This window comes from the organism of the source record quoted next, unplaced genomic scaffold (assembly GCF_019419815.1).
Source record: "Pyrus x bretschneideri cultivar Hongxiangsu unplaced genomic scaffold, Pyrus_bretschneideri_v1 Contig1, whole genome shotgun sequence".
Classification (NCBI taxonomy): domain Eukaryota; kingdom Viridiplantae; phylum Streptophyta; class Magnoliopsida; order Rosales; family Rosaceae; genus Pyrus; species Pyrus x bretschneideri.
Window position 1 is genome coordinate 12,034,074 of NW_025999390.1, and position 27,395 is coordinate 12,061,468.

Sequence of the window (27,395 nt, forward strand, 5' to 3'; positions counted from 1 at the left end):
GCATGAGATGGTGCAGTAAAATAAAATTGTAATATGCTTGTTCGAATTGAGATGGTAGAGATGTAAGATCTCACATCGCCCAACGGAGAGGGGGATGATGTGCCTTGTACGTACATGCTCCCCTTCCTATAGCACGAGGTCCTTTTAGGAACTTACTGGCTTCAGATTCCATCGGAACTCCGAAGTTAAGCGAGATAGGACGAATCGGAACTCCGAAGTTAAGCGAGACAACCATGAGGGAATGGTAAGCCCAAAATAGACAATATCGTGTTACGACGAAGTCAGTCTGAGATGTGACAAGGGAAGTAATTAAAACTCTCAAGCTAGCTTGTTTGTGTAAGTTACAAATAAGACTTTTATAAATATATAATTAAGTGTTCGCAGTTGATTTAAACTACCAAACATGATTGAAAATGTCAAATTTGTTGATCATGCACATGTTTGTATTTGTATTGAAAATGAGACTGACTCACTGATTGAAGAACAAGCAGATCGACTTACAGAACCTGTGACTCCATCGCATTTCAACACTTTGTCTTTACAGTCAAAGTTGAGAAGATATATGACAACTAATAAAATATTTTCAAATGTTGTAGATTTTCCTGAATTTTGAGATGTTGGTATACATTTATGGATTCGCTTGGTAACCAGTCACTCGACAAAACTAATGAAATAAAAAACAACTTTTATGTAAACGGTTTATCTCAAATTTCATCCCCTTCCAATACAACAATATTGATAAAAAAAAAAAAAAAAAAAAAAGAAAGACACTAATGAAGGAAAAGCAGAAAATTGCAGGAAGGACTATATCTCTCAAAACTCAAAATATTCCAATATATAATACCACTCTTCTATTATCAAGTCCTGGACATTATGCCTAAAAATCATGATAATCGTAAATGGACATTATGCCCAGAAATCAGAAATATGAGAAGAAAAAAAAACCCTAAATCTAACCTTATTAGAACTGTGTGGACACTTAATAATGTCCACAATCTCAATTCTTCCTCAATCTTCTTTTCTTGATGGCTTCGTACACCGGCAATCTTCTTGAACTAATCACAAAGCAAAGACTTCCATTTTTGGCATTACCGAAGACCCACAACGTCACAAAATCTTGCTTCTCAATGAGTCCATGGTCATGATAGAAATCTTTCCAGCCTCCGATGAGGACATGAATCTTGTTCACCCAGGTTTTGAACATCATCGGGTACTCGTTACCGTCCACATCATAAGTTATGACATGGATGGCCCTTGCTAGCGTCTTCATCTTTCTTCAACAACGGAAAGATGTGGTTTTTGACGTCTTCTTTGTTCATGGCGAGCCTGGACTGGTCATCTGTCACATCACTTCTTGTGAGTTGTTTTTCAAAGGGCTTGCTGCACACTTGAATTAAGTGCTGTATTCTAGGAACATGTGGCACATCAGGAGGGGCATAGTTCCCATAGAACAAACCTTCCTCTGCTTCTACTTCCTCTTCTTTTGGTTTTGGTAATTCGCCATGCAAGGATTGTTGTCCTTGTGCAGCAGCAACATTGTTAATGGCTTCTAGGGTTTTTGGGGCTTCGGTTTCTTGGATTATACGTTTTCTCTTGGTTGCATGTGAGTATTTCTTCTTCCAATATTTTGAACCAAGAAATCTGCATTTCATATCCTCCAATTCTCTCGCAGTATCGACATCCAAAACCTTATGCTTCATATGCATAAGAATTAAAGCGCCTTCCTTCGTCGTCATCACTTTGTCTTTATAATCTGGATCTTCTTCATGGTCTCTATCAGCCATGTCTTGCCTAGAGCTCTCTCCCAATCGCATATTTCTCTTGGGATTCATGAGAGCGAAAGGAAAATTCTATTGGCTGATTTTGTGAAGACTCTCCCAAGTTGTTAATGTTTGGAAGAGGGAAGGAAAAGACAGAGAGAGTTAAAAAGGAATTAGAGTATTTATGCTGTTATCTTAGACAGATTTTTCGATGTGACCAGTAGTACATCACGTATCACTATATAGTTGGGAGTGAATCAGAAGGTGTTATCTTACAAAAGTCATGCTACTGTTTTAGATATGTTTAGGGATTCGAATCCCTTTCTTATTCCTCATATGGAGTGTGACTTCTCATTTTGTAGGACCATGTAGTTGAAAAGCTACCAGGCCCAAAGAGGAACCGATTAAAGGCCGAAGCCCAAACAATAAAGCTCTACAAACTCTCTAAATTTTTGTAAAATTGAACTTTATTAAGAAAGTTATTGTGTAAGTAATGTGATACAACCAATCTACAAATGTTATAACATACGAATTGGTTACTAGTTACCGTAAAATATAAATCCGTTGTTCATCCATATTATGATACGTAAGTCGGCTACATCATGGGATAGTACTTGACATCGTTCAACAATTTTTCATCTAAGATTTTATGGGGCTTTGATGTATACTTGGTGTTGCTATCGTTCACCAATTGACAAAACTCAAAGGTTGGTGTAGACATCGAAATTTCAGTGAAGTAAATGTTAACCAATGTATTAAAATTACAACACTTATTTCACCTATATCATTCCCTCACTTCACCAACAACCTCCACTCATTTCACCTACATCATCCATTTACTTTACCTACAACCTCCACTCATTTCACCTACATCATCCACTTACTTCACCTACAACATCCACTTACTTCACCTACAAACATCCACTTACTTCACCTACATCATCCACTCACTTCACCAAAAAAATGAATGGCGGTGATTCACTCTCAAAGCCTATAAATAGGCTTCTCCATCAAGAGGAAGGGACACCAATTCACAAATACATTTCTCTACTCCCAAAATGGAAGAGAATACTCCCCACACATCCAAAATCCTTGAAGCTTTGAAACTCTAAAGCTCTCAAGCATCCAACCCCCAAATTCCTAAGAATCCCGAAGAATGGAGAAAGCACTCTTCATTCTTCGTCAAATCCTCCTTCAAGATCAAGCCCCGACGGCCCTTGAAGAACTTCCACCAACTCAAGATCAAGCCCCGACGACCCTTGAAGAAAGTGTTCATCGTTCATCCCAAGATCAAGCCCCAACGGCCCTTTGGATCAACAGCACAAACAAATCCACACATCCAATCGTTCTTCAAGATTAAGCCCAAAAGCCCTTGAAGATCCGCTCATCCATCAACCTTCAAGATCAAGCCCAAAAGCCCTTGAAGAAATCCACACAACCATTATTCAAGATCAAGCCCCGACGGCCCTTGAAGAAAGTGTTCATCATTCATCATCCGTTCATCTAAGATCAAGCCTCAACGGCCCTTTGGATCAACAACCTCAACAAACCCACACACCAAAACCTTGAAGCCTTAAAGTTCTACTCCCAAAATGGAAGAGAATACTCCTCACACACACACCAAAACCTTGAAGCCTTAAAGTTCTAAAGCTCTCAAGAAAATCCCGAATGATCAAGAAAGCACTCTTCGTTCTTCATCAAATCCTCCTTCAAGATCAAGCCCCAACGACCCTTGAAGAACTCCCACCAACTCAATATCAAGCCCCGACGGCCCCTTGAAGAAAGTGTTCATCATTCATCATCCGTTCATCCTAAGATCAAGCCCCAACGGCCCTTTGGATCAACAACCTCAACAAACCCATACACCCATTCTTCAAGATCAAGCCCAACGCCCTTTGAAGATTCATTCATCATCCGTTCATCCTAAGATCAAGCCCCAACGGCCCTTTGGATCAACGACCTCAACAAACCTATACACCCATTCTTCAAGAACAAGCCCAACCCCCCCTTGAAGATCCGTTCATCCAAGATCAAGCCCCGACGGCCCTTGGATCAACAAACAAATCCACACATCTATTCTTCAAGATCAAGCCCAAAAGCCCTTGAAGAAAACCAACTGTTCATTCAAGATCAAGCCTCGACTGCCTTGAAGAAAACCAACCGTTCTTCAAGATCAAGCCCAAAAGCCCTTGAAGATCCGCTCATCCATCAACCTTCAAGATCAAGCCCCGAAGGCCCTTGAAGAAACTTCCATCAACCTTCAAGATCAAAGCCACGAAGGCCCTTGAAGAAACTTACAACTGTTCATCCAAGATCAAGCCTCGACGGCTCTTGGATCAACAAATCTACATCTTACAGAGATCGAATCAGAGGACCAAATTTGAGAGATCGTAACCCCAAAATCATTAAACACAAAAAATATTATTTTGTACACGTATTCTTGTTTCTTGTTTCAGGAATTTTTCGTGTTTACAGTTGGGTTTTGATGTTTTGAGAGCACAAATCAGAAGTTGCCAACCGCATAAGGAATAAAAGTAACATGAGACGTCATCTCTCACCATCATCTTGTGACAATTGCCAACTTTTGGTTTCTTGGTTATGATTTGCGTAGTTTGAGACTGAACTCTTAAAAATTATTATATCTGCTCATTGAATTTGTAGTCAAGAGAGGAGCAAGGCTTTTTTTTTTCTATTTGATTCAATCAAGGTCTATATCAGTTTGTAGTTTTTAATTTTAATTTTGATATTGCGTATTATTTTGTTAAATTATGATGTTATTTGTTCTTCATCGTCACTCTCAAGTGTAAGGAGACGAGTACACTGCCTGTTTCTCTCAAAGAATCAAAATTCAATGTAATTTCTTACGGAGAAAATTATAGTAATATTCCTTTCTAAGTGCATGTATTACCAGATTGGATAAAATGGCTTGTGCCAGTCAATGAAAAGTATACACTCAGACTTTTTGTCGTACTGCTTCATCTTCTTCCTTATCCCTTATCCGAATGGTTGGACTTGTGAACGATAGCAACACTAATTGTGCATGTTACTCCTGCTTTCAAGTTTCATCCAAACCTGGATAATATCCGAAACTCACTCCTCCCTGTCATGCGGGGCTTCACACAGAAACATTCAGTTATGGAAATCTTCCATATATGATATTGTCTTCCATAACAAATATTCTACCGCTGTTTACTATTTTTATCAACTTTCCCATCATATATTTTACAATTTTATTTATTTTTTATTTGTATCCAATTAAAATAAAATTGACAATTAATTTAAGAGGTAAGATATCCACACATCTCAATTTACTTCTCACACATCTTTTGATAATTTATGTCCGTTGGTATTCTTTAATTCATCCGATCTGACGATCGAAAATTAAAAAAATATGTGAGAAGTAAAATGAGGTATGTAGATATCACATTTCTTAATTTAATCATCTGGGGAGTGAGACCCTAATTTAAGCTTAAGTTTGGGTCAACTTGACAAAAAGCATGATGAGTACGTGATCTGGTTGGGTTTCCGGCATGGAGGAAAAAGCCAGCCACTAGAGTTGAATTCTTGGATGCTTAAATTCAAGATTGCACGTCAAAAAAATTATAAAAAATTAGTGAGATTATAAATTAAGGAAAACTAATGAAAATAATTTGAAAACTGTGAGTTTTAACGATAAAGATAAAATAAATAGTAGAGTAAATGATATCAAGATTGACTTTTTAATGTAAAAATATGACTTTCATTAAAGCAAATAGTACTGTAAATTTTTCGTTAAAGTTTTATGTAAATGGGGGAAGATATATAAACAACTGGTCCATGCAGATGAAGGTCCTTTTCCAATTTTCTATCCAGTTTTGTTTTATGTGTAATAATATATAAAATTAAAGAAAAGATATAGATAACAGACTAATTTGTCAATTGTCCAATTTATTAATAGCTCATTCTAATCCGATTGGGTTGGTAATTGGTTGACTCCAGCTGATCTCTCTAACTTCCTACCTGTATGTGTGTGTATATATATATATATGTATGTATATACACAAACACACAGACTTGTGCTCTTCTCTATATATATTGTAGCCCATCGTTCTCTTCAGAAAGTCGTTCGTTCTACTGCCATAACTGACATATTGGGAAGAGAGAGAGAGAGAGAGAGAGAGAGAGAGAGAGAGAGAATGGCAGGAGGATTTGGAGGTGATGGAGTAGTGTCTGAAAGAGCTCAGCAGTATGAGTATAGGATTACTGGGTATTTCGTCTTTGCTTGCATTGTTGCTGCTCTAGGAGGCTCTCTCTTTGGCTATGATCTTGGTGTTTCAGGTCAGATTTCTTCCTGGTTTATTATTCAAAATTTAAAATAAATTAGATTTATTTTATCAGGTAATAATTTCGTTTGCATGCGCTCCTCGCTGTGAATCGAGTGATTGAATAAAATAGAAGCCAACGGGAGTGTAAAAATCATTACCTTTGATCTGGTCATGTATGTAATTTACAGATTCATTATATCCTGTGAACCGGATTTGTTTGACTGATGCTTCCCTTCCGTACTAATGTTTTTTCAGACCTAATTTGAGAGATTTAGAGGAGGTGTCTGAGATATGAAATTTGAGTTTTTAGGGACATATGGAGACAAACTTGAAGACCTTTTTTTCATGTTTGCTCAGAAAAAAAAAATTCAGGAAATGATAATAAAAGGCTTTGTTTGGTGTTCTGAATAACAAAATCGATGGTTTTTCGGAATTTAATTTCAATCCTGATTCAGCTTTTCTTCAAAGTAATTATACACCACTCATGTTTCCATCAATTTATTACTCAGGCTAAAAAAAAAAGAAAAAGATTAGTGCAACAAAACAAAAGAGGAGTGCAATCATTTTCCTTTACTAAATTTCCAAATTGTTGCAAAAAAATTTAAAAATTCAATGATATATACCTTAGTTGCAACTCACCATCAGTGATGTGCTCCTCACCTAACATTGAAGCTTATCCTTTCTGTGATGATGAGAGTTGTCCCACATCGGTGAGGGACAAGGTTTGCTATGTACTTATATGATCTTGGGCTACTCTCCATATTGCCAATTGATTTTACTGGTGGAATCCCAATTTCATCATGTGATTCCCCTTTTGACATAAATAGATAGAAGTCTTTTACAAATAAAAGTTACTATTATTTTAGATAAGACATTCATTGACAATCCAAAATTAACGTATTATTTAGGATTATATACTGCTGTGATTAAAGGCCTCTTTTAGTTTTGGTATATTCAACAACCACCAAGCCTTATCTCACTAAGTGGGGTCGGCTATATGAATCTTAAAACGCTATTGCGCCAAGTCTTCCATTAGCTCCAAATACTCCATGTATTTTCTTATACTATCTTTAAGAGTCTTTCTGAGCCTTCCTCGATTCTTTTTGTTCTGAGCCTGCATCTCAGAGTCGAGTTTTGGTATATCATTCCAAAATCACCATAACAATTTTTACCTCTGTGGTAAATTTCAGGTGGAGTGACTTCCATGGATGATTTCTTAAAGGAATTCTTCCCAAAAATTTACAGAAGGAAGCAACTGCACCTCAATGAGACAGATTACTGTAAATATGATAACCAAATTCTGACACTCTTTACATCCTCTTTGTACTTTGCGGGCCTCGTTTCTACGTTCGGAGCTTCGTATGTTACCCGAAATAAAGGAAGGAAGGCCAGCATTCTTGTTGGAGCTGTCAGCTTCTTTCTAGGAGCAGTCCTGAATGCTTCTGCGAAAAACATTGCAATGCTGATCATCGGACGAATACTTCTTGGTGTTGGCATTGGATTTGGAAATCAGGTAAGCTTAATGCTATGCAATCCATCCTCCAAAGAAAAATAACAACATTTTGATTTCTGATTTACTAACAACTTTCTCGTTCTGTAATCCAGGCAGTTCCCTTGTATCTCTCGGAAATGGCTCCTGCGAAAATTCGAGGAGCAGTTAACCAACTTTTCCAGCTGACGACCTGCTTAGGTATCCTGGTTGCTAACTTGATAAACTATGGAACCAATAAAATCCATCCGTGGGGCTGGCGATTATCTCTTGGTTTAGCTACAGTCCCAGCTGTTCTTATGTTTGTTGGGGGTCTTTTTCTTCCTGAGACCCCGAATAGTCTTGTAGAGCAAGGCAGGTTAGAAGAGGCAAGAACTATACTGGAGAAGGTGAGAGGTACCAAAAAAGTTGACGCGGAGTTTGCTGACCTGGTTGATGCTAGCAATGTAGCTCGAGCCATAAAGAATCCGTTTAGGAATCTACTCACACGAAAAAATCGCCCTCAATTGGTGATTGGGGCCTTGGGAATCCCTGCATTCCAACAGCTCACCGGCATGAACTCGATCCTCTTCTATGCACCTGTCATATTTCAGAGCTTGGGATTTGGCTCTGGGGCAGCTCTGTACTCATCTGTCTTCACAAGTGGAGCACTCGTTGTTGCTACATTCATTTCAATGGGTTATGTTGATAAGTTTGGTAGAAGAGCTTTCTTCTTAGAAGCTGGAACTGAAATGATATGCTGCTTGGTAAATCCACTTATAATTACCTGTATGCCTGTAACCAGGATGCCACTATGGCAGTATCCCAATTCAATCAAGTATTGTCGCATGGGAAAGTTAAAATACACGGCAGTGTTTGATTAGCTTGGGATACTGCCATAGTGACATTTCAGTGGTGATACGGAGGTTCTTCTCTGGATTTCTACTGTGTATACAGTTATTCACAAGAATGTCTGATTTTATGCAGGTTGCTGTGGCCATTACCCTAGCACTGAAGTTTGGACAAGGAGAAATCCTCCCAAAAGGGATAGGGATCTTCCTTGTTATCGTCATTTGTATATTTGTTTTGGCTTATGGAAGGTCATGGGGTCCTTTGGGTTGGCTAGTTCCAAGTGAGCTGTTTCCCTTGGAGACAAGATCAGCTGGGCAGAGTGTTGTTGTCTGTGTCAATCTCCTCTTCACAGCCTTGATAGCGCAGTGTTTCCTCGCGGGGCTTTGCCATCTTCAATATGGGATTTTCCTGCTGTTTGCGGGTCTGATAATCATTATGAGTACCTTCATCTTCTTCCTCTTGCCAGAAACAAAGCAGGTCCCCATAGAAGAAATATATCTTCTGTTTCAGAAACATTGGTTTTGGAAAAGAATAGTAGGAGATGGGGAGCACATTGGACCCAATGGGAGGCCAAGCCAACCAGATGGGAAGTCAGGAGCACAAGTTTAGAACCAATCTCTCTCTGGCTATTACGAAAAACATTGTTCAGATTTCTTATTCATAGAATGTTTTCTGAAATCCAGTTCTATAAATAATTAAGAATTAGTTTCAAGAATTTTCAAAGTTTAAGGAATGGATATCATTTAGGTTTGGGATAAGTCCCCAAGTCGTAACTAAAATGTGGAAGAGTCTCATTCTTTTGGTCACCTAGTGATCAATAATTCATGGTCACCCACCGCTAGATTTGAATCATTAATATCAAGAGTTGCGATCCAATCATGGAAATTCACTATTCTCTAGTCTTGATATCAAATCAAAGAGTAGGTAACCATTTTTTATCACATGTTGACCAAGAGAACCTTTCTGAAATGTAAAAATGTCAAATGTGTGAAGTATGCATAAGTGCATAACCTTCAAGTCAGTTGATTCATTGTACCATAGGATCAGCCTGCTCTAATACTATGTTAAAATTTCCGAGTTAGTCCAATGGCCTGTTACTAATCAACACCGACATTGTCCCCAACTTTCCTGTTCTCACCTCTGTAGTCCAGTATGTGGGGGGTTTTGTATTTTCAAGACTAAAATACAGAAATTGAAAACTGAAATGGGAAGTGAAATATGGAGAGGAAGTCATGTAGGATAATGTGTCATATTGTATCACCAAAAACTGTGTTTACATTCATAAAGACATCTCAGCAACTTCATGCTAATAGCTTAGCAAGTTCATCAACTCTCAAACTTCCCTGTGGTACAACGTTATCTACTAGATTTTCACCAAAATCTCTTATTCTTTTGACTCTACTACCCTTCTGAATCTTCTCACTTCCTCTCTTCGCAGAAACTGTTATCTCTTTCACTTCTGGATCCCCGGCATCTTGCTTCACAACCTTTACTCTCTTTAGAACTGCTACTTTCTTGGGTCTTTGATGCTTAAACACGGGGCCAGGGGGAGCAGACTGCGCGAAGGCAACTGCCCGTTGATAAATAATGTCGGCATTCAGCGACGACTCGTCTAAAATAAGTGCACTCCCACTACCAACAGCTTCATTCAAGAGTAACAGCACATTCTCTGTACAAGGTGCACTCAGCTTTGCTGGCTCACTAAGAATTTCTGAGCCTACTGAACCATCTTCTGGATTCTCATTGCTTCCAGAACCCGCCATGATGGACTCCAACTTTGTTTCAGAGTTTCCAAAAGGCACTGCGATGGCCTCAGAGCCCATTACTGCGGTTGACGATGCTTCATCATCACAGCCTGCATTAGCCAACATGGGCTCCATTTCAGATGTATGGGGCGTAGTTTTTGACTTATCAGCAGCATAGTGGATATTGTCTGGTATGGTTGAGCTGTTATCAGCATTCATTTTAGCTTCTGATTCATTGCTTACATAGCCTTCAACGTCTGAAATGGGTTCAGTTTCACAGGTTCCTCCAACGGTAGAAACCCCATCAACTGTGGCATGTGGCCCAACATATTGTGATGGCGAGAGATCCTTACTTCCCTCTGCACCCACAACTTCAGAAGCACATGATGTTGATGCAAATGAAGTTGAACCATTTACATCAGACTCTTTGACTTCCTTGAGATCATTCTCTGGATTTGGAAGAGAAGACTTCCATTCCCATCCTCTCCACAAAAGAATGTGCTCAAGTTCAAATGACAGTAATACACAAGGGACAAGATCCTGCATTCACATAGTAAAGAATATTGCTCAGCATGCTTTGTTATGAAAATCATCACGACGTGAGAAATGTTTTGCTAAACAAGGAAACTACAAGTTTAGCATACCTTTAGTTTACCACCTATTTTTCGGTAGTCACTCGCGTTCATCCCCTGACAATTTATTCGCACTAACTCACACTCTTCAAAGGCCTCTCTGACATTTTTTACCAATTCAGAGTATACACCATTTTTCCCTGTTAAAATCAAACAACACATTATCAGTCTACTTGAAGCCAAACCTGAAACATTCTTATTGCCATTATTATTCAGAATAAATTCAAGGCATAAGCATGGTACCTAGCTTGCATATTGGTATCAGATTCCGTCCCTTCTTACGCATCTCAGATGCTTCTTCTACTGTTAGACCCTCAGGAGCCCGCTGAATCAGTCTAGGATATACAGGAGTGATAGGTCTCCAAAGCATTAGAGGAAACTTAGGACGAGTTTTATAGTTGTAGTTTCTGCCTCGGAAAAGGTATATCACTCCACCTTTCCTGTAAATGATCTTCCCTCCAGTTCTTTCCTGTCAAATAATATATGATCCAAGAATGATTAACTTAAAGACAAATAAAAAGAATCATAATATACTATTACTCAAACTACTCCATATCCAAGCACATCGACGACCATATTCAACTACACCGGAAGAAAGGCACATCTGCAAACATATCCATTCAGCAAGGAGAAACCAACTTCTAATTGCTCGGACACGTTCTCCATGTCGACTGTACAAACTCCTTTGCATTTAATCTTGCACACTCTACGGCGCTTCCAGTGAGCATGTATGTTATCCAACATGTTGTGAGTCAAACCATCTCTACCTACAAAATCCAAATGAACTGAATCACAAACCAAAAACTCATAACCTTTCCTACTAGTTCCCTGCATTTCGAAGTTCTAAAGTCGAAAACTTTCATCATCGAAAACCCAAATCGAAACTCTCTCCAGTTCCACAATCTCACCAAGCATGAATAATATCTCAAATGAAGGCTGTAAAAACAAGGGAAGAAGATTATCTCTAGATATACCCATATTTAACTGCCTCTTGGTTTTGATGCACCCTTAACTAGCTCCTTAACTTCCTCAACCGTCAGGGGATCACCCAAAATCTCCTCCCTGGACTTCACATACTTAGGACCCGATCCGGGCAAATACGGACCCGGAGATTGCACCGGCTTAACCCCCTTCTTGTGCGGCGGAGGCAGCTGGAACGAGTCGAATTCCTTCAATTTCTTCTTGCTCGCCGGCAATGGGGCCCGACCCGTCCATGGCCGGTCCATCGTGGTGGGCCCGAATGGCGCGAACGGCGGTTCCCGGAGCTTAATGGGCTTGATTTTAGGGGTCTCGGTGTAGCTGTACTTGAATTCAAACGGGGCTCCGTCGATGACGTAAGAAAGCCCATCGTCGCCGATGGAAATGTCGGCTTTTCTGTCGACTGCCGGTTTTTTCTCCCTCGGGATTTTCGAGAGCTTCGTGGGTCGTATGATTCGGCGGAATGCGGGGTGCGAATCGGTAGGGTTTGGGTTTTTAGAGTACTTGGATTTCTTGCCTTGGATTGAAGGGCTCGAGGGATACGACGGCGTGCCGATGGATTTATATGTTTCACTACTCGTGGTGGCGTTGGCCGCGGCGGTTGTGGTGTCAGTGGTAGAGTCGGAAAGAGTGGCAATTCTGGTGGCGGACTCGAATCGGCGCTCCCGGCGAATGTCGTCCTGGATTTCTTGCTGGGCCCTCCGGCGCTGGTTGAATTTCTCGGCGTTGGCATTATTCCACCGAGCGAAGCGGACCTCCGTTGGGGGGCGGTGCTGATTCGGGTTGTTGGTCGGGCTCGGGTTCAATAGTGGCGCGAAAATGGGACAGGAAGTGGGCAAATTTAGCGCCATTTCTTGCTGGGTTGCTCAAATTGAAGCCGAAAGCTTCACACTTTTAGCAGAAAAGTGTCATTTTGCTGGGTTTTGGATGCAAATCAGTGAAAACGACGTCCCAGGAGCTGATAGCATGGCGTTTCAAAGTTTGAGTTTTGCAGGCAAGATTTGAGAGAGAGAGAGAGAGAGAGGTTTAAGGTTTAACTTGGCGCTAACTGCCAACGGCCATGTCCATCGGGTGGATCGGTTTAATTCGATTTGGCATTAACAGATTTGGTTCCATTGTTCCATTACAATCGAACCAAACCAAATAGTTGTTGATCGGTTTAGTTTGCTTTAATTCTGTCGATTTAAGCATATTACCAACACATTAATTAAAGAATGTTCAATATTTTAAAACTTTTAATTTTCTAAACATCTATGCGTCTCACACATTTCAATTGGATCAAAATATTAAGTTTTTACAACATAAAATTTTCATCAAATGCAATGTGTGAAAGGCCAGAAAGCCATGAGGGTAGCCACATAGAGAATCCATGAAAAGGTGGTGGCGAGGTGGGTGGTTGTCGCCGTTGGGTGATAGGGGCGGTGGTGGATGTTGAGTCGAAGACAGTGGAAGGAGAGAAGGGTGTATTTCACGAGCTTGGGTTGGGGTTGTTGGTTTTCTTACATTTTATTTTTGTTTGTGTATAATTTATGTAGTAACATATATTGGATGTCAATATTTGAGCTTCACTACTTAGCTCATGATGTACGTAAGAGGGGAATGAAACATTATTATATAAAAGGGATCATTCACCCTCACTTTAGGGGATAGAAAAAGATGGCAAAGAGAGCAAACCCTAGCCTCTATAGCCTCCATGTACATTATAACCCTCAATGTACATAGTGAAACCATATTGACACTAGTGTGGAGATAGCCCCAACTTAGGGTGAACCACGATATATCATTGTGTTATAGTGCGTGTGTGTGATTTACGGTCAGATTTAGTTGGTCCAAAATCAACCCAATTTTGTGCATCAACAATTTATTTTCTTCAATTCTTCAAAAATTTATATTGCAGTTAACTCTGATTAAGTGAGAGGCACATAACATGCTATAATAGGATGGGTAACATACACGAGAGAATGTGGGTAGCAAAAATGCACCCTAGTAAAAGTATTTCATGAGACAATTCGAATTCTAGTCTTTACCATTTTGGTAGGGAAAATTTGTTTACACCCAATACATATTTGGACATCCAATTTCTTTGGGCACCCTTACTTAGTAAAATTCTTCAATGTTATTAAATATAATGAGCATTGTATGTCCTAGATTAATTTGAATTATTGTTTTTATTATGGTACCGTGAATCCATATCATTCAATGCTCATAACATTTAATATTACATAACATTAAAGTAGAACCTTTCAATTGAAATTTACCCAAACATAATTAGTATACACAACCGAACCTTTGAAATCTTTTATTTTTAATTTAGCAAAAAGAAAAATAAGACAATTTGATTGAAAAAGGTAGAAACATAGTTTTTTTTTGATTGTCGATTCCAAAAAGAATTCGTCAAATTTCGGGCTAAAAAATACCACTATTCCTTTCGTACCTCTTCTTTATACAATTTACAATGAAACTCGTCATATGAGATGAATTGACCTTAAAAAGTTGTACTGGCTGATTTTTATATTTTTCGTCCAACTCCAACGCCGAATGTGGATATTATGTCATGAATTTGATTGAAGATTTCGACAACTTCCCTACAAAGGTAATCAAGTGTACAATTCGTAATAATATTTAGTAAGCATCTACATAGTTGGTTGAGTTAGTTCCTAACTTAATTAGTAATACGTGTTAATGTTTACTACAAACTAGACTAAACTAGAAATGACATCGATGTAGTCCGTTAGGAATGGGTAAACTACGTGTACGACTACAAATTTTTTTTGCATAGGAGACTCTAGTTGAAATTCTGGTTGTGAACGCAATTCATCTCCCCCTCCAGATAATTCTCAAGTTTTTTCAGAACCTTCTAAATTTGTGACAATTTGCTTTCCGTCTCAAACTGAGACAATGAATCAATACAAATATTTATGACAGAGTGGTCAAATTTTAATTGCCCCCTAGTTTGTTTGTTATGTTTGTTAGAAGAATTGTTTTCAGACATGAGAAAAATTTTATGTACTCTCATGTCGTTATGCAGGTACAACGATGTTCAAATTAAGCAATTTAGTTTACTCTAATATCTCAAATAAATGAAATTATAGCATACACATAACAAAAAACATATAGTGCCTTATTTAATTAACCTAAAATATCAATTGAAACAAGCATTATAACTTTTGTTTTATTGTAACACATCATGCAAACAAATCAATTTTTATCAAGGTATAAAACACATGACTTGTATCATCAATTCTTTCACATTGTGTTCATTCGTTTTGTGTTTTGAAGATCTAACCGCCAACAGCCAAAGCAGAGGGAGGAGATTAAACGGCGTGCCGTGGTTATACTCAGATCCTCACCTTCCGCAAACAAAATGCCACGTGTCGTAAATCAATATCTGCATCACTCTGTGCTCTGTTTCTTCGCCACTGTCGACGTTTTCACTGTGCGTACAACTCATGGACGACGAAAGAGTTGGCTTTACCGTAAATACTATGAAACAGAAAGGGCATTTTAAAGCAGTACCCTACTGCTTCCACTTCCAGCGTAAGAGTATTCCAAGATGATGACAATATGACCAAGTAGTGGCAGTAACAGTATAGTCTTTAAATTTTAAAAAATTTAACGAAAAACTCATAATACTGTTTATTTTAACGGAAAATCATATTTTTACAATAAAAAAAATTAATTCTGGTACTATTCACTTTACCCTTTATTTTATCCTTATCATTAAAACTCAAAATTTTCAAACCCTTTTTCATTACTTTTTTTTTTTAATTTATGGGATTTTTTTTTTCTTCTCAAATTTTAATTTTAAAATCATAAATCTTTTCTGTTCTTCTGGGTTTTAGTAGTAAATGTATAATCTTTTCTTTCAGCTATTGCTGCTGCTCTAACCCATAGATTTTGGAACATTGGAATCCGAAGGCCACTGCTGACGTTGGTTCAAACATGAATTGGAAGAGACTAAAATGCAAGGGAGTCTTAAACTTTTGTGTACCCTTACCATTAACATAGTCGGGATGTCACCATCTATTTTTGCTGTTGAGTATGTTTTGGCAAATTAAACAAGTGATATTTTAAACTACTTTAATTTACATGAAAATATTTTAAACAAAATCAAAGATACAAACACATCTTTCATTGTTGGGTAGATGTTTAACCGTTGGATTTTTAGATGTTAAATCTTTGACACACATCTTAATCTTCATTCAATCGATAAAATCATGACTTTGTAGAGATCCTTACCAATTAAATCTTTAGTTATTGAATTTTTGGTGCACATCCAACTCTTCATTCAGTAGTCAAGTAATATATACAAGAGCAGTAAATATTTGTAAAACTCATCCATTTCTTGTAGGTTTAACTATTCAGCGGGATGGACAGAAGAAATTAATTTTGGCACAGACAATGGGAGGAGGATTCTCCCTTCCTAAAATTGCTCTTTTCGCACTTCGCCTACTTGAATGGTTAAAATTAAGCTGTATTAATATTTTATATTATTTTTTTATTAAAATAATAAGATAAAAAAATAATATACAAAAGAAAGAAGGAAATAAAAAACCAGTATTTTATTATTTAAGAAAAAAGATTATTTTAAAATGGCAATTGGATGCGACTGTGACTGATGGGAGAGTCTCTCTCTTTCTTCCCCAATAATGGTAATCTGAACAGTGCCACAGAAAAACCAGTATTTTATTTTATTTAAGAAAAAAGATTATTTCAAAATAGCAATTGGATGCGACTGTGACTGATGAGAGAGTCTCTCTCTTTCTTCTTCGAACGGAATTCCGAAAGTCCGTGTTCTTCTCCTTACTTCCCCCTAAAAAAGGAAAAATCCGTGTTCTTTGCAAAGTTTTCACTTTTGGATCCTTGTGTTCTTTGCAAAAAGCTTCAACTTCTCAGTTTTTGGGGTTTTTCTGTTTGGCTTCCGAGAAAATCCAGCCTCAAGTTTTGTGCTTTACTGTTCTCAGGTCAGTCAAAATCTTTCATTTTCACGGCAACCAAACAGGAAATACCATTTCTTTTTTGCTAATGCTTGGTGGGAAGGCAACTTTTAATCTAATTGTAACTGAATTTTACATTGGGATTGCTTGGATTCTGATTAGCATTGTTGAGATTAGCCTTAATTAATAAGTTCTGACTATGTATGTTCATGTGTATAGTGTTTAATTAACCTTAATTAACAAGCTCTATTAAGCAAGATTTCACTGTTATTTTCTGTGATTAATTTTGAGTGTTCTGGAAAGGCTAATGCGCTAATAACCAGTGAATTTCAACCTCTTTGTTTCGGTTTTCGCTATGACCCCGATTTCAGCACTTTGATCTAACTGTTAATGAACTGCACTGTTGGATTTTGATTGTGCATAATTTGTGTTGTTGTGGGAACTTTTGCAGGATTTGGTATGCAAGTGAGTGATTTTCGTTGTTAAGATGTTTCGGTAGCCTCTGAATTATCTGCATTGCAAGTATTAGTACCTGGTATGGGGTGCACATTTCAATTTCCTAAGCTATGCAATATAGAATCCCGGAGCCGCAGGTGGCTTTTACTTTTGGGGGTACTGTCTGTTACTTATTTAGCATTTCAGTCGCTGTTGCTTCCCTATGGAATCGCTCTTCGGTCTCTATTGCCACAGAGTAAGGATACATTGCAAGTCAAAGGTAGCGTCCTCGCTGTTCATTCTTCTGCCAAGTCCATGATGGTTCGCAATCCTCTAACGGTAAATACTTCAGATTCAATTGATGTTTCTATGTTTGGAGGAGAAATTAGGCAGGGTACTGAACCAACGGGAAAGGATGTATATAAGGAAATTGATTTAATGTTAGAAGAAAAAGAAATAGACAATAATTTTGAAAGTGACGTTGATCGAAATGTAGATGATGATTTTCCGTCTGAGAATGTTGTAGTCATAAATGAAAGTCTAGCATTAGTCAGCATTAAGAATCGAGAAAATGTTACTGTTTTGGACAAGGCTGATGAAACTAGGTATGGCTTCCATTTGGAGAAGATTGTGTTACCGAACTCTGAAATTACTAGCGTGGGTGCTTCAAAAGAAAATTCAACCGTGACAGCGAAAAAATTTGATACTGCTTTTCCATCGTCTCCAGTCATTTTACCTGCAGTGAATTTGTTAGAAAATAGAAGCACTTCTGTTGGTTCTATTCCTTGAAAAGGGTTGTTGTGGCTTCAAAAAATGGTTTAGTGATGGCCAGACCTGGAAAGAAGAAGATGAAGAGTGATTTGCCACCAAAGTCGATAACATCAATATCTGAGATGAATCGTATACTAGTGCGGAAGCGTGTTTCTTCTGATTCACCAGTAAGATATTGCTGCTGCTGCTAATCTAATCACCCCCCAATCAATTTGTTTGGGTTCCTAACTTCTTGCATTGATTGTAGAAACCACGATGGCCCTCTGTACGTGACCAGGAGATTCTAGCTGCGAAGTCACGGATCGAGCGTCCTCCTATTGCAATAAATGATCCAGAACTTTATGCTCCTCTCTTTAGAAATGTTTCCATGTTTAAAAGGTAGTTGGAATTGAATTTAAGAGGTAAATTAATTTTTAATGCTAAATGAAAGTGATTCCTTTTACAGTAACATTTTGTTCCATTCTCAGGAGTTATGAACTTATGGAACGCACACTGAAAATATATATCTACAAGGAGGGAAAAAAGCCGATCTTTCATCAACCAATACTCAAGGGATTATATGCTTCAGAAGGATGGTTCATGAAACTGATGAAGGGATATAAGCGCTTTCTTGTGAAGGATCCACGCAAGGCTCATCTGTTTTATATGCCATTTAGTTCGCGGATGCTAGAGTACGCTCTATACGTACGGAACTCTCACAACCGTACAAACCTACGCCAATTTCTGAAGGAATATTCTGAAACAATTGCAGCAAAGTATCCTTATTTTAACAGAACTGGTGGGGCAGATCATTTTCTTGTTGCTTGTCATGACTGGGTATGCTCTACATGAACCTTTCTTTTTTCTTACTTTTTCCTGCGTGACTAATATCTGCTTCGTTGTTAGGGATAAGATATTGATACTAAGATAGTAAAATGGGATTCCACCAATGGTTTTGAGATTCAGGAAGTAATGCCAAGAATCTCTTGAAAATAAATCCTATCATAATGGCCAGCGAGGTTTATCGTTTACTTGACCAGTCCTGAACTTTGGACTTTGTTTAAACTGACCAAGCACCATTTTTAAAAGTAGAGTACCATATGTTCTGTCTATACATTGGTACTGTTTCTGCCCACACGAATGTATTTCTTACATGCGTGTGTCTCTGCGTGCCTGCCTTTCTAACATGCGAGTTTGACTTTTATAGGCTCCATATGAAACAAGGCACCACATGGAACTCTGCATCAAGGCGCTTTGCAATGCTGATCTAACTTCTGGCTTCAAAATAGGAAGGGATGTGTCTCTTCCAGAAACATATGTTCGTTCAGCAAGAAATCCCCTTAGAGATCTTGGAGGCAAACCTCCTTCTCGGAGGGAGATTCTTGCCTTTTATGCTGGAAATATGCATGGCTACTTACGTCCAATTCTGCTGGAGCACTGGAAGGACAAAGACCCCGATATGAAGATCTTTGGTCCAATGCCTCCTGGTGTTGCAAGCAAAATGAATTACATCCACCACATGCAGGACAGCAAATACTGTATATGCCCCAAGGGTTTCGAGGTCAACAGCCCGCGAGTGGTTGAAGCAATATTTTACGAGTGTGTACCTGTGATCATATCTGACAACTTTGTGCTGCCATTTTTCGAGGTTTTGGATTGGGGGGCATTCTCTGTAATTCTCGCAGAGAAAGACATTCCAAAGTTGAAAGAGATACTTGTTTCGATACCAGAAGAGAAGTATCTTCAGCTGCAACTAGGGGTCAGGAAGATTCAAAAACATTTTCTGTGGCATCCTAAACCCCTCAAGTATGATCTCTTCCACATGACACTTCATTCGATTTGGTACAACCGAGTTTTTCAGATAAAACTCCGGTAAGTTTTGCTGAATTTTCCCAACAAGCAGAGGTGGAGATGCTAGCTCATGAAATAGAAATGAGGCGGTTTCCGGTCGCTTTTTATTCTCCCTGTGATGTTGTAGAAATAGTCTGTTTAAATGCTACACCAAGAAATAACTGTGAGTAAAGTTTTTCTTCTGTTTTGCCAGTTTCACTTACATATTTCACATTTTCCTGTTTCGTAAATAATTTTTCTTCTAATCCCAGAAGCTCAAACTATTCTTACTTTTTACTACGAGCAAGAAACTCACCCCTGAAAGCTATCTTTTTTTTTTTTTTTTTTGTGTTAAGTATGCATAGTGATTACCAAGCCAAACGAAAGTGCCAAAGATAAGTCTTTAGAGCGTGACAGACACGAGGAGTACTTTCACGGCACATAAATCAGCATGGCAGTGTTCCGTGCTAAGTAAGTTGCTCCCGACAATCACAATATGCTGTGCTTGTTATGAACCTACTTCATGGTATGACATCACAGAAAAATTACTCGAAATTAACCACAATCCAAAAATGACTTAAGCTGCTCAAACGAAAAGGACTTGCATGAATCATGAACGCATGGTGGAATTTCCCCAGTCCTATCACGTCCGTGCGTGATAAACTTAGAGACCGCAGTCGTGTTAGTCGTAACATAACTGACAGTTTGACTTGGATTCCCAGCACGGTTCATTCAGCAATGACATATCTCCATGCCGAGAAATTTTTTAAGGTACTAGGAACACGACCCGAGACACTTGGTATCATAATGTATATAGTTTGAATTTTTTTTTTCAGGTATTCAATTATTTCCACGCCGCATGTTTCTTCTCCTCTCACACACAAGCGAGCTTTCTACTTTGAATTTTGATCGAGTTATCATTGAGAGACATCGACGTCTACTTTGGTGGGCCCCACCTCATATTTTTTGCATATTATCACAAAATATTTATCCGAAAATGAACGTTATTTTTTAATCTCCTTAGCATTTCTCTTGGGATTAAATTAGAAGATTGTTGAATGACAATGAATGTTAATATATAGATATCCCCCATGACTCCCTCTTTTCTCGATCGGTTGGTAGCATTCCCAGGAATCCACTTCTCTCATGTCCTTCGCATTCATTAACTTGATTTTTTTTTCCCTCTATAAATTCAACTGCCCTTGATTCCACAGTCTGAATTGCCTTTGCTTCTGCTTCAGGGGTTTTCTAACCGTGCTCCTTTGCTTATAAGTTGATATGTTTCTGATATTTTACTTAAATTTTGTTTGAAAGAATGAAGTTGTTTTGTTGCGTTTTTTGTTTCATATGCTTGATTTGCTCATCTGGGTTTTTTGTTGTTATACCTTAATTGTGTCAAAGTTCCAAACTTTTAAGTTTTCTTGTTGTAAATTCAGGATTCAAAGAGCTAATGGGCGATGTGTTTTTTGAAAATGAAATATCTGAAATGCCTGTTACAGTAAGTAGTTTCAACTTTACAATTCTGCATTATTGCAGATGTTCTCTACTTTTTCTGTGAGAGAGTATATTTTGTAATCTCTTCTCTATTGCAAGTTTGTAACTATTCTTTTTGCGCCTTTCGACTTAATCTTCAATCCATTCCGCCATCTAATCTACATTAGCATGTTTGAACTCGGAAGCAACTTCCGGTCCATATTGAGAATAGCAACAAAGTTATAATTAACTTATTGAGCTTTAATTTCTTTGAAGTTTGATTTTTGGCATCTATCTGTAGTTTTGTGTAGGTTTGATTCAAACATTGTATTTAATGGTATCAGGTCTATGATGTTACTGTGAGGAACACGAGTTTTCTTTTCGATAGCTTGGGATTCTATTCGTCGATGGATGACATTTTCACCCATCTATTGACATTGGCTAGTTATATTAGTCGTCGCTTTGTTCAATTTATCAGTGAGTAATTTTTTCTACGCTTACATGTATACTGATGCATAATGTTATATTCTCATAACATAATGGATGGATTTGGAAATGACGTTATTGCAGAGAATCTCACGCGCAGAGATGCTGATAGATACTCGGATGATTTGCTGGTCAATTCTGCCGGACAGCTTTTAAGATCATTGAGACACGGCGTTTGTAATTCATTTTCTGAAGGTTGTTCATCGTCTTCAAAACCTTGTACTTCCGGCCAAAACCCTGGAATCTGTGAAAGAGCATCAGAGCCCAGGGAAGACACTAGATCTGAAATTGTAGCATCCAATTCCAGTTATGTAGTTGTTCCATTCATTTTTAAAGGGTAATACCATTTGGTCCAATTTATGAGAAAAAGTCATGATCCCATCTACTTTTAAGTTTTAAGTGAACTGATGAAGGTTAGTACTGCCATTACATGGTTTACAATTTGCCTGGAGGTTGGCAATGTCTTCTTGCAGATGTTCTGTGGCATACGTTAGATGTACTCATCTTCAACTTTGTAGGTAAACAAGCAGATTAAATTATACAAAATTGCAAACCGATGAATTCATATTCCATAGTCTATAAATAGTTTCTTTTAGTTTTAATTCAGATTGGATTTTATTTTACCTGGAGTAAGTTACATGTCATCGTTCATTGTATTAGGTTCTCGTAGGTTAACATTCATTTTTGCATTTGTCGGCATTGCATCTCGAGTACAGAAATCATTGCCAGGCTCATCGATGATATTGGGGGGTTGCAGCGCACTCACGGCATGCCTGGTGTGGAGGATGGTACAGCAAGATTTTTGGAATTGCTTGCAGGAATTAGGTACCAAACTAATATAATAAGCTCGGCTGCACTAGACTGTTGGATCGTTAAGAACTGTCTTCAATTTATTAGTGTGTTTACTAGTCTTCCTATATTTATATATTCTTATTGCTTGTATGTCATGTTGCATACTTCAGGAATGGAGAGCATAAACTCCCCAGCTCATTTGTTTATCTACTAATTCCAGGTATAGAAGATTTATTTTGCACCGACTTTTGATTTTGTGCTTCTTCCTTGCTCAATGCACATTTAGCTCATTTGCGCCTATAGTTACAGGACTTCGATTTTTCAGGCCTCTTTAGCAACCGTGGCCCCTTGTACTTTGTTGGAATGAAGAAATTCTTTTCGAAGATGGGTTTAGCGTGCCATATTGCAAAAATTCACAGCGAGGTAATGCTTGATTACTGATCATTGTAAACTAAGATTGACCTGTCTTGTAAAATTTTCTTGAATGACTGCATGTTTATATGTTTTTAAAATATATTTGTCTACTTTTTTCATATGTTTTCTTTGTACAAAGGCATATGTTGCACACAATGCATGGGAACTCAAGCAATATATAGAGGAGCTTTACTGGGGATCTGGTAAGCGTGTTATGCTGCTAGGGCACAGCAAGGGAGGTGTGGATGCTGCAGCTGCATTGTCAATCTAGTGGTGATTTGAAAGACAAGGTTGCTGGTTTAGCACTAGTACAAAGCCCATACGGTGGCACTCCCTTGGCTTCTGATTTTGTTTCGCGAAGGCCCGGTTGCTGACAAAGAAACCTGTTGGATCATGGAGCTCGATGTGCAAGCTAATTAAGGTAATAGCTACTTTTTACAAAACAGACATCTAAGGCTTCCCTTTGTCGAAGTTTGTGAACTCAATCCAATGTTTGATGTTTTCAAGACCTTTCCTAATAAGCATCCCTTTTCAATTTCCAAATGCATCTTCAATGTTTTTCTTTCAATCATTTTGATGTGGGTTTATTCATTGCTCTCTGTTGCACTCATAGGGTGACATTCGGGCATTGGAGGATCTTACATACAAGAAGCGAAAGGAGTCCATCATGAAGCACGAACTCCCGGCAGAGCAAATTCCTCTGATTTCCTTCCACCCTGAGGCCAGCATTGCTCCCGGCGTCCTTGCCACAATGACACACATAGCACACGCAGAACTTTCCTGGCTCCCCCTACCAAACTTTGGAAACAAAGAGTCAGATGAAATCATTCAAGCAGGGCATCAGCTGCCCGTAGTGATTCCTTTATCTGCTGCCATGGCTGTGACTGCACTTCACCTCCAACTCTGGTACGGGGAGAAGAGTGACGGGTTAGTGACCTGCCGTGACGCTGAAGTTCCAGGTTCAGTTGTGGTCAGGCCGGACAGGAAGCTTGATCATGTATGGATGATTTATTCTACAAAGAAAAAGAGCCCTGGTGATGTGTGAGGCTATTTTGACTCTGCTTGTAAAGCTTGGGCTATCAAATTCTCCCATTGAATAAAATATTCATGAGTTTGTAGGCAAAATAAGAAATTGAAATATTTTATTTATTTTTCTTTTAGAAAGTAGTTTTTAGTGACGGTAAAGAAGGCCCAAAATTGTCAGCCAGGTCCAATTAACACTAAATTATGCTGGAGTCCATCAACAAGTAAACGTGCTAAGTCCTAGACAATAAATTCTTGTAGGCCCAAATGGCCCCCAACCCATTAGCTAAGACCCTTAAATTTCTTAATTGAACTAGCAAGTTGGCAACAAAGCTTAGCCAACCACCCATAAATTGTTGATGAACAATTGAACTCTAACATCATATCATAAGAAGAAAAGAGCCATACCAAAAGTAACCTTTTTTTTTTTTTTTTTTTTTTACAAACAATTTGATAACCGCATTAAATTCATTTAAATTACCAGGAGGAGAATTCGAATACAAAATGATGAGTGCATGGACGAATGCTCTTAACAACTAACTTAGAAGTTACTTTCACCAAAAAGTAGCTTCTTTCGAGATATTTTTATTTTCTTTGAAAATGTTTCTAGTAGGGGTCACAGGTTTTACATCTCCTTCGTTAAAATGTTTTCGAATTGATTAATAAAGCTTTTCCTTGCATCGTTGAGGTTCTCTTAAGATTTATAAAAATAAAGAATAAAAGGAATAACAGGAGGATGGGGAGTTCGGCTAAGCCACACAATGGACAATCTAATTTGGTATCGAATTTGTCATCCATGAGATTCTCCTAGTGTAAAAATATCAATGTATTAAAAAAAAGAATAAAAAGAATAAAAGAATGTGATCTATTGCCATAAAGGTAGGAAAAACCAATTCTAAACCTAAGAGCACATCCAGCGTGCTCTTTAGCCCGGTGGACAAGCTCCATTTCTAATCTAATTGCCTCCCAAACTAGCTCCAGCCCATTCAGGCTATTGGGTTAAGGAGGAGCACGTGGGAGAAGGCAAGTGGGAGTCCAAGGCTTAAGTGCTTGAGGGGAAATGACGTCAGGCTAACGTCATCACAACGTCAGCCACGTTCTAAAAAAATTTGAGTCAGGCGTGCATGGGGGCGCGTCTCGGGCATATTTTCAAACGATGGGCCTGCATGTCAGCCCCACCCAGTCACTTGGAATCTAGATCGTTTGATTTCCCAATCAACGGTCTAGTTTTTTCGGCTTTAAAATTTTTTTAGAAAAAAGAAAAAAATCTAAACTGTTTGGGTAGGCCACGTGTCTCATTCTAGACTGTTGGATTTCAAAAATTTTGTAATCTGACATTCCATATTAATTAAATTAATAATTTTTTAAAAAACTAATTAAAAATTAAAAAAAATTATATATATATATTTTATAAATACCTTACCATTTTCTCCCACCTTACACTACATTTCAGTATTTTCAACAATTCTAAATAGGTAAGGACATGTTGCTGGAAGAAATTGGTTAAAAAACTTATCGAAATGTATTCACAAAAATTGTACTTTCGGATAATGACACGTGACGTGACGAGATCGGTTAAAAATCTTATTCGAAATTTAAAATTAAATTATTTTTTATTATTTATAAATAAAAAATACTAATATTTTATTGTCTATTGTCATGGCTATTCAGTTTATGAGTGAAGATGCAAATGCAATTACTATTTATTAAAAGTAATTATTATTCAGTGGGGAGATTCAATTGCTAATTGTCATGGAGATCTTCCTACACTGAAAGTGCTCTAACAGAATCCAATAAGTTTTGTTCTTTATAAAAAGTATGGGTGACACATGGATTGCATGTGAATGAGATTTAAGAACAATAGAGCTTAGCATTTATATTTTTGAAGGTCGAAATTCGTGAAATTATCAGTTGGCTGCACATATTTATTGGCTCAAATGTTGGGTCCTGCTCTGCACAACTACTCCTCAAACGTGCACTTTAATCCACGTCCACATTAGAATATTCTAGTTAATATCAAATCACTTTCTTTTTCTTTTCATTAGCATATGCTTACATATTATGTGTGAACAATTTTACTTTTTTTTTTTTTTTGGTTTTTCCCATTAATGATTGTGATTAGTTTTTAAATTTATATTAAAAAAAATCAGTTATGGAAAATGGGAAAATGATGGACAGGTTCATCTTACGTGGGCATATTTTTTATTTTTTATTTTTTTATTTTTCAAATAGGGCATGTTATATTTACATAACTGTGAGGTTGGTGTAAAAAACAACAAAATTTATATTGCTTGTAAACTAAATTGCTAATGTTTTTTATTTTTGTTCAGTTCTGGTGAGGGGGTTAGAATGGTAAATTTCTTGGAGTTTGGGTTGACAAACATAATTCTATTAATAGGTAGTTTAGATAAGAACACTATGATATATATATATATATATATATATATATATATATGTAAGATAAACATATTTGAGGATGATAGAGAAGTTAAAAAAAAATTAAAGAGATGCTGGAAAGACTATCTGTTTGAACTATATATTATAGGCCACATAATGTGGCGATTGATGGTTGAATTCCTTATTTAAACCATTAAAGAAATAATCCAAACATAACTCGTTATATCATGTGATCTACAAAATATAGTCTCTCTAGCATAACTCTTTCCAAAAATAAGTAACCAATTGTCTGATATTGTTTTAGTGAACATGAGAAATACTATTATAATTCAGTTTTTAAACTTCGGGTTTTTCCTTTGAAACAATTATGTTTCACGTAGCGATATATAATTTCCACGTTCATGGAATAACAACATCATACATTCACAATTTCTGGTGTGCGTGAACGCTATTGAAGCAGCGAATAAAAGCTTCTTCTTCTTTTTTTTTTTTTTTTTTTTTTTTTTTTTTTTTTTGTTTTTGTTTTTGTGTGTTAATAGATGGATAACTTTCGGTCTTGCATGTCGATTGCTTCCAAGGACGTGGCAGCTATTAGAAGAATGGTTATATTATCCTCACACTCATTTTTATCTCATACATACTTTTTTTAATTTACGGTCGTCGGATCGACTAAATTAAAGAACATCAAATGACAAAAATTAATAAGGGATGTGCGAGTAGTAAAAAGAGATGTGTGGATAGCACACCCCTAAAAGGAACACACATAATTTCCATCATACTGAAACCCTAGATCAATTAATGAGAACATTAATTGTCTTCTTAAGGCCTAAAACCAAAAGAAATCTCACTTTCTGCGCTAGTCATGTGACATCCAAAATACATTTCAAAACCCAATAAAGAAATACTCCTTATGTTACCGATTATGTTGTTTTTGTAGAGAGAATTAAATGGTGGTTTAAAAGCAAATTGTTCTCGTCATTGTACAAACTGTAAGATAAGAACATGATGTAATTAGAAGATAGAAGAGAAACGTAAACAAGAATGGAAAAGGTAGTTAGCATTTTCCCCTCCGTATTATATAAATCTTAAATAGGTAAATTATTATCAAAGTGAACGAAT

The 27,395-nt window shown here is 37.6% G+C and overlaps 3 protein-coding genes and 1 pseudogene across 3 annotated transcripts; 3 read left to right on the forward strand and 1 right to left on the reverse strand.

Annotated features, from left to right (window-relative positions):
• Positions 1 to 5,705: 5,705 nt before the first annotated feature.
• On the forward strand, positions 5,706 to 9,099 carry LOC103943883 (sugar transport protein 14). Its single transcript, XM_009354248.3, has 4 exons — positions 5,706 to 6,077; positions 7,255 to 7,577; positions 7,670 to 8,299; positions 8,520 to 9,099. Exons 1-4 carry the CDS (start codon positions 5,786 to 5,788, stop codon positions 8,991 to 8,993), a joined length of 1,719 nt encoding a protein of 572 aa, XP_009352523.2. The 5' UTR covers positions 5,706 to 5,785; the 3' UTR covers positions 8,994 to 9,099.
• Positions 9,100 to 9,617: 518 nt separating this feature from the next.
• Positions 9,618 to 12,879, reverse strand: LOC125478302 (CRS2-associated factor 1, chloroplastic-like). The gene is given in 6 exon segments (XM_048586424.1): positions 9,618 to 10,669; positions 10,774 to 10,901; positions 11,005 to 11,230; positions 11,401 to 11,528; positions 11,736 to 11,771; positions 11,774 to 12,879. Coding segments are annotated over 6 exon segments (2,319 nt in total). The 5' UTR covers positions 12,591 to 12,879; the 3' UTR covers positions 9,618 to 9,685.
• Positions 12,880 to 16,373: 3,494 nt separating this feature from the next.
• LOC125478312 (probable glycosyltransferase At5g03795) lies at positions 16,374 to 19,910 on the forward strand. The gene is made up of 5 exons (XM_048586433.1): positions 16,374 to 16,703; positions 17,128 to 18,049; positions 18,130 to 18,260; positions 18,350 to 18,698; positions 19,069 to 19,910. The coding sequence occupies exons 2-5, from the start codon at positions 17,936 to 17,938 to the stop codon at positions 19,735 to 19,737; spliced, it is 1,263 nt and encodes a 420-aa protein (XP_048442390.1). The 5' UTR covers positions 16,374 to 16,703; positions 17,128 to 17,935; the 3' UTR covers positions 19,738 to 19,910.
• A 562-nt stretch (positions 19,911 to 20,472) lies between these two features.
• Positions 20,473 to 23,981, forward strand: LOC125478316 (annotated as a pseudogene).
• Positions 23,982 to 27,395: the final 3,414 nt, after the last annotated feature.